Source organism: Pagrus major, chromosome 13 (assembly GCF_040436345.1).
Source record: "Pagrus major chromosome 13, Pma_NU_1.0".
Taxonomy (NCBI): Eukaryota; Metazoa; Chordata; class Actinopteri; order Spariformes; family Sparidae; genus Pagrus; species Pagrus major.
The window spans coordinates 660,584-667,563 of record NC_133227.1 but is presented as its reverse complement, the minus strand read 5'-3'; the positions used below and the strand labels follow the sequence as shown (position 1 = coordinate 667,563).

The 6,980-nt window shown below is 40.1% G+C and overlaps 1 protein-coding gene across 1 annotated transcript; it reads left to right on the top strand.

The window, feature by feature from the left end:
* The first annotated feature begins 261 nt into the window (after window positions 1-261).
* Window positions 262-4,148, top strand: sdf2 (stromal cell-derived factor 2). The gene is made up of 3 exons (XM_073479347.1): window positions 262-485; window positions 1,487-1,683; window positions 2,900-4,148. The coding sequence occupies exons 1-3, from the start codon at window positions 299-301 to the stop codon at window positions 3,197-3,199; spliced, it is 684 nt and encodes a 227-aa protein (XP_073335448.1). The 5' UTR covers window positions 262-298; the 3' UTR covers window positions 3,200-4,148.
* The last annotated feature ends 2,832 nt before the right edge of the window (window positions 4,149-6,980 follow it).

Here is a 6,980-nt window from a genome sequence, read left to right as displayed (position 1 = left end):
CCCCTGCTGGTCCAGCTTGATTCTACACACAACGAAACTACTAAACACGAGTACTCAAATATATGCACTGTTGTTTTTGAGTGTGGATATTATCATATTATCATAAATGTCAAAATGCATCACAGTGAGGCCAAATAAACCCAATTTAAAGCAAAAAGGGCGTGCAGTTACCACTCCGCGTCGCTAGGGGGCGCCGTTTCCCGAGCTTCACGTTGGCATACGGTGCCGCTTTAATGACGTAGCGAAAAATAATACAAATCTCGGAGAGGCATCGGCGGCTGCTCGGGTTTCAGGAGGAATGGGAGGCTTAAACTGTGCTGTTCTTCCACACTCTCTGCCAGCGCTTTTATTATTGTTGTTGTCCTGCGTGTTCGGGCTGTCTCTCGGTACGGAGCTGAGTTTTGTGACATGCGGGTCTGTCATTAAATTGTTAAACATAAAGCACAATGTGAGACTACACTCGCACGACGTACGCTACGGCTCCGGTGAGTTTCCTGTCATTAAACCATTATTCAGCATTAATAGACAGCTAGCTCACATCGTTTTTCCACTCGCTACATTGACTACATCTACCTTTATCCACCTCTGTAACTAAAACTGTGTCGCGGGGGTTTTCTGTGTATTAACAGTGTCGCTGTGACATTTAATTAATGCTGACTCCATTATGTGTACTGTCAAACAGTGGCACGCTTAAAGATGCGTGACGTGTGACCGATTTTAGGTGATATTTACAAGCAAATATTTAAAGAAAAATGAAGACAGTACATGAAAAACATTAACCCTTTATAAAAAAATTGATAAGTTTATTTAAAGTATAACTTATTTGTGTTATAAGTACATTTAAAATGTCTTAATGTGATTCTCATGCAAATATACAAGCAATATACCACTAATATTGTTACTGCAGTTATAATATACCATTTATATATTCTTATATTATGAAAAGTATGCTCAGTTATACTAATGGTTTATTTCAGTTACTTTGAAGTTAAATCTCAGTACAATTTATTATTATATTACTTTGCTGTACTTACTTTCTACATCACATTTTATCTTTACTTTAATCAGCATAGTAAACTATTTTAAGTTTGATACATACCATTGACCACAGGCAAGTACAAGACTACAAATTAGCTCTACTGTAATAGAAATACCCCCAGGTCAACAAAGGGGGCTAGTCTAGCTAAAATAGTCAGGGGCTCTGTTGTTATAAATAAGTTGTACCACGCACTGAATTGTAGTTGTATGGCTTTAGCCTGTAAACTTAATCTTGTGAGCTGTTTGTTTGCTAACATGAGCCTAACACTCACTAATTTTACTCTGTTAGTTTGTTCATACTATGAACAAATTCACAAGTCAAAATACGATACAAGAGAATTGGCAGAATTTTTAGCAGAAGTCCTAGTTTTGTTTGTTTTTTCGTTGTGAGTATCTACGCAAATGGACTTCGGCTCACCTTGTGTGTGTTTATGTGCGTGTGAGACAGGTAGTGGGCAGCAGTCTGTAACAGGAGTGTCTGCAGTGGAAGACAGTAACAGCTACTGGAGCGTTCGAGGGACAAGTGACACATTGTGCCATCGAGGTACCCCGGTCAAGTGCGGGCAGACGATCCGCCTGACTCATGTCAACACAGGCCGTAACCTGCACAGCCACTACTTCGCCTCCCCGCTGTCCTCTAACCAGGTGGGTGGTGTGTGAGAAGAGGAAAGGTGTTATGTAAATGATTATCCACAAAGCTCCCAGCAGAGGTTAGGAAAGGATATTCAAAGATGGTTTTGACATTTTACTTCACTACCACCCTGCCAAGTTAAAGCCACTGAGAGAAGGAATTGAATAAAAACTACAATTACTAATATGTTGTCAGAGATGTAAAATACCAAGAGTTTGCCCTTTACGTGTAGTGAAACCTAGACCGATATTTGAGGCGGAGCTGAAGTGACAGCAGCTTTTACACTTCAGGAAACTCACGAACTTTGTGGGAAATGAGCCGCGGGTCAGCAAAAACCTCTCCGTTCTTGAGGAAGTGTGAAAACGCTGTCTATCCAAAGTGTTAAGGGGCTGGAAGATGTGTACCGTGAGATGATAGAAAGTGTCACATTTTGGTATACTGTCTATACCAAAGTGGTGATTCCTTTTACATCTCTGGGTGTGTTAAATGATTGTAGCGAGTATATAGTGTAAATCAATAAAGAGGTCTGCTTGCGTTATGGCACTTCTTGATTTACAGGATTGTTGCATCAATATGAGGAAGCTCCTTGACACAGACAGTCCTTTCTGCTTTATTACCTCCGCCAAGGATGTTATGTTTTTGCCTGTGTCCGTTTGTTGGTTGATTAGTCAACAGGATTACACAAAAACTACTGAATGGATTTATACAAAACTTGGATAGAGGATGGGTCTCAGCCGAGAAAAGACTCTATTTATGTTTTGTGCAGATCTGGATAAAGGGACCAAAAAAATTCTGACTTCTTTGGGGGGCTAGTATCTATGAGTGAGTACAAAAGGTGCTGGGCCTTGATGGAGGTATGCGCTCTACTGAGTGGCATTCTTGATTTATCTGTAAGTAGTTTGAGCGTGTTTTGGATAATGATTGTCAGTTTCAAGTGCCTTGTGATTTGTTAATGAACATTAAAACAAATGCAATAATTTTCCAATTAAAGCCAAAGCTCTCAAATGGTTTTTATTTTAAGTTTCCATCTACCCCAGAGGCTGAGAAATAAAGGTTTTAGTGAACATTGACAGTTCTGCCAAGACAAAACTCTCAGGTTTTAGTGGGTGCTTTTAAACAATGCCATACATATATATATATATATATATGTATTGTGCCTTTCACAAACCAAAGACACCTCATCCTCCCCTCTATTGCTTGTCTTTTACTTTCTTTCTCACTTGTCAACAGGAGGTGAGTGCATTTGGTGATGAAGGAGAAGGGGACCACCTGGACGAGTGGACAGTTCAGTGTGGGGGATCTGTATGGAAGCGCGAGGAGGCCGTCCGCTTCCGCCACAAGGCCACTGACGCACTGCTGTCAGTGACGGGGGAGCAGTATGGACGGCCGATCCACGGTCAGAGGGAAGTTCACGCCATGTCGAGCCCCAGCCAGCACAGCCTTTGGAAGACCATGGAGGGCATCTTTATGAAGCCCAGTGAGATTCCAGCGGGCAGTCGAGACTACAGTCACCCACACACGGAGTTCTGACCTTGACTTTTCTCCTCTGCTTCAGTCACTTCCCATTGTTCTGTCTGTCTACCGCTGTATTCCTACCTCTGTACCCGCAGCTCCCCCTTTTCTCGTCTCATTTTTCTCTTTCATTAACTTTTACACCATCTTTTCACAAGACTGTGCCAAAGTCTGTCATGAATCAGGGTACAATGACTTCATCTTTTCGATCCTTAGCAACCTCTCTCACATTCATTGTGTTGTAGGAAACACTGCTTGAATCCGCAAAGATCCATCAGCTACTGTCAGACAGCTAACAATATTTGAACAGCCTTAACATGTATTGAAATTCATTTTAAAAATCTTTGTTACAGTTTGTGACACTTTACATCCGAGAAGACGTGTTCTTCTCAGCTGTTATTTATTATTAAATAAGTGCTATCAGCAGTCACACTACAACGCAGAAGGCAGCGCAGGTTTGGTGCATTGGTACACTCAAGTCATCTTGTGAGTCTTGTGTTTTGTTGGACTAAAAAAAAAACATTGTTACACTTGTGCCTTTATTCTTTTTTAAGAAGTCGTAGGTGTTTACATTGTGGAGCCTTTTAAACTTTTGGAAACATGAGAATTTTCATGTGTTTTTATGGTATTTGTAAGCCATATTCTACCCAACAAGATAAGCAGTGTTACTATGTCAAATTACCTTTTTTCTCCTCCTTTCAGTCCGATTCAGTATTGCATATTAAGTATCCCACCCTAACTGACATGAGAGAATAACCAGTTGGAGGTGTTTTTTTTTATGTACACCATTGAACTGGATGCTGTTTATTGTCGTTTGATCCGTTTCTAGGTTCTGGGAGAAATTGCAGTGTTTTACGTTCATGCTGTCTGTGCATGTATAGGTGTTAGATCAACTCTTTTGTCCAGAGGTTCATGTGAGCTACAAACATCCAATGAATACCTCATATTAAAGTGTTTTTTTAATGCATACCAGTATCAGTGTGACTTCTTTATTGGATATTCTACTTTTTTAATTGGTACAAAACAGTTGAAATGATCTGTCCACTCTTATTCAAACAACAAAATAAACATTGTATTGTTTGCTGCCTTAACAAATTGTAACCTGTTTCATAGTGAAAGCCCCCTCTCCTGAAAATGGTAGGAACCATTTTTTTGCATGGAGCTAACGTTTGAGTAAATTTCTTCTGCTATGTCAGGACCTGCAAATAAATTGATGCCAGAAAAGAAAGGACAATTAAAATATGGAGCTGGCAAAAGATTTAGACCCAGATAATAAAGTAACAACCTAGTTTTTTCAGTCAGCTAAGAAGGCTGCTCCAATTCAGGGTGAATTGGCGAAAGATAGACAGGAGGCTAATGTCACTAGCCAAGAGATAGTATAGCTAGCACTAGTAAAGAAGAAACAAACACCTGCTTGTTTAATAACCAGATTTTATTTCGAGCCAAAATACTCACCATTACTTATTAAAAAAAGAAAAGAAGTTAGCTAAAACGGCAACAACACATACAGCAGCTTTAACTTCTCGCTAATGTTGGAGTAAATTTCCTCTGCCGCAGGACCTGCATATAAATTGATGCCAGGAAAAAAAGGACAATAAAAATAGGGAACTGGCAGAGGCTTTAGACCCAGATAATCATGTAACAACCAACTTTTTTCAGTCAGCTTAGAAAGCTGCTCCAAGTAAGTATTAAGAGGTGAAAGATAGCCAGGAGGCCAACGTTACCAGCCAAAAGGTAGCTAGCATCAGTGAAGAAGCAACACCTGTCAGAAAAATAATGTCAATAATAGCATTGTTCTGCATGTTTTATGTCGGTGTGACACAGCAGAAGCAGATTTGGGGAGCGCCCATTCACTGGACCTTTGTGGGGTCAAAGTATTTCTGTGGGCAGGCCTGCAGTGGTCAGAGAAGTTGGAAATGACCTTATTGAGTCCGACCCCTTAATTCCACCCACAAAGATGAAAACAGACCTAAGTATTGTCTGCCTGGACCATTACGCTAATGCCTTGTTTGTCCACTTAATGGCATGTTTTGCTTCATTATCTGGCGGCTAATGGGGTTTGGGTGCATCTGCTATGAGGCTGTTCGCACTCGTATTTGACCTATGCTCCCTAATTATCATGATTTAGAGCGAGGGCTGATGCCAGCACTGCTCCACAGGAAACTCCTCTCTGGCACAAGTTGACAAATGTGCAAATTCACCTCCAGCCATCACGTACTGCAGCGAGCGAAACAGAGTTTTTTAAGATGCAGTTCTCAATAGTGGAAGGTCAAGTTTTGTCTACTCAAAGTCCACTCAAAGCAGTTATGTTTGTAGGGCTACGTGAGCTGTGTGTATTGTGTGAAGGTGATGTCAGAGCAGTGAACCTTTTGCTCCTGAAGAGGCTGTTCTTCTGACTCACAGACCCTTCATGGACACTCTGATACGTAAAGGGGGAAACAGAAGCGAGAGGAGGGCGGCTCAGTGAAAACCACGCTTTGTTGTCATTCTATTTATAGAGTTGGTATTTAAACTGACACTGCAACGATCACATCAAGTGACAAGTAAAGCAACAAGCCTACTCTATGCTGAGTTTTACAGATAGTGAAAATAATTCTGCTTAACAGTTTATAGTGAGCCAAAAGTTCTGTGTAATATAGATGCTTTATTTAAAGGGGCAATATGTAGGCGAAGAATTTTAGCGGAAAACATTCAAATATTAACTAAAATGATCAACAGAAATGGCAGACATTATGATGTCTATGTATTGTGTTGGAGAGAAATCTACTGAAGTTAGCATGCTAACCAGGTAGCACCAGGCCGTCCCTTCCCAGTCTAAAGAGCCTGTGCTAGTGGTGTAAACACTAACACTCCCCTAGTCCCCGAGCTTCAAGTCCAGACCGCTGGCTGCATGGCTAACTGAGCTAACAAGCTAAGAGCAGCTACAATTAACACTTAGCGGTCACTCTGGTGATGTGCTGCCCCCTATTTGTTTTAAGTATTAATTTGAAAGGTGGCCAATTCTTACATATTGCACCTGTAAGAATGTTTTACCTTTATATGTTGCTGAGTAGCATTGTTTTGCCATTATTTTATTAGACATGTCATCTGTCTTGAACCAAAGAAGCACAAACATCTTCCACAAGTAAACACAGATGCCTTATATTTCTATCAAAACCAGGTTTTATTGCATAAACATATATGGATATATTTTTTTTTTAGATTAAACAGATTAAACTTGTTTTGCATTTTTAAATATCCATTCAGTTGGTGACTATTGCTGTTTTCTTTCTCCTTTTCTAAGCAGCATGCCAAGGTTTGTATTACATATCTGTGTTTAGTTTTTATCTCTATACAATCTACAAGGTAAAAACATGTTTTGGTAAAAACAAATCTCAAAAGCAACTTTCAAAAAACATGAAAATCATGAACTGACTCCGTCCCATTACAGATGTACAGTATAATAATGTAAACTTCAAAAGTGTTGGTAAAAGGTCTTTCAAACAAGTTTCCCCTCACATAGCCATGCAAGGATGTCTGAGTGGCACGATTATTAGAGAATTGTTAAGATAAAGTGGTCTATGCTGGTTTCAATAGGACCATGGCGCGGGTAGACAAAGGTGAAAACATGGTCCACTGGTCGAATGTCAATGTGTTGAGAATATCAAAGACGTAAAACTGACTTACAAGGATAAGTGTAGCATACATTATACAGCAGTTTATACAGGACTATGAGGCAGTGAAAACACACAATATACTGTATTCCATGTTAAGTTTAACCATCCACAGTGAGGCCTATACAGACTCAACCCAAGATGAT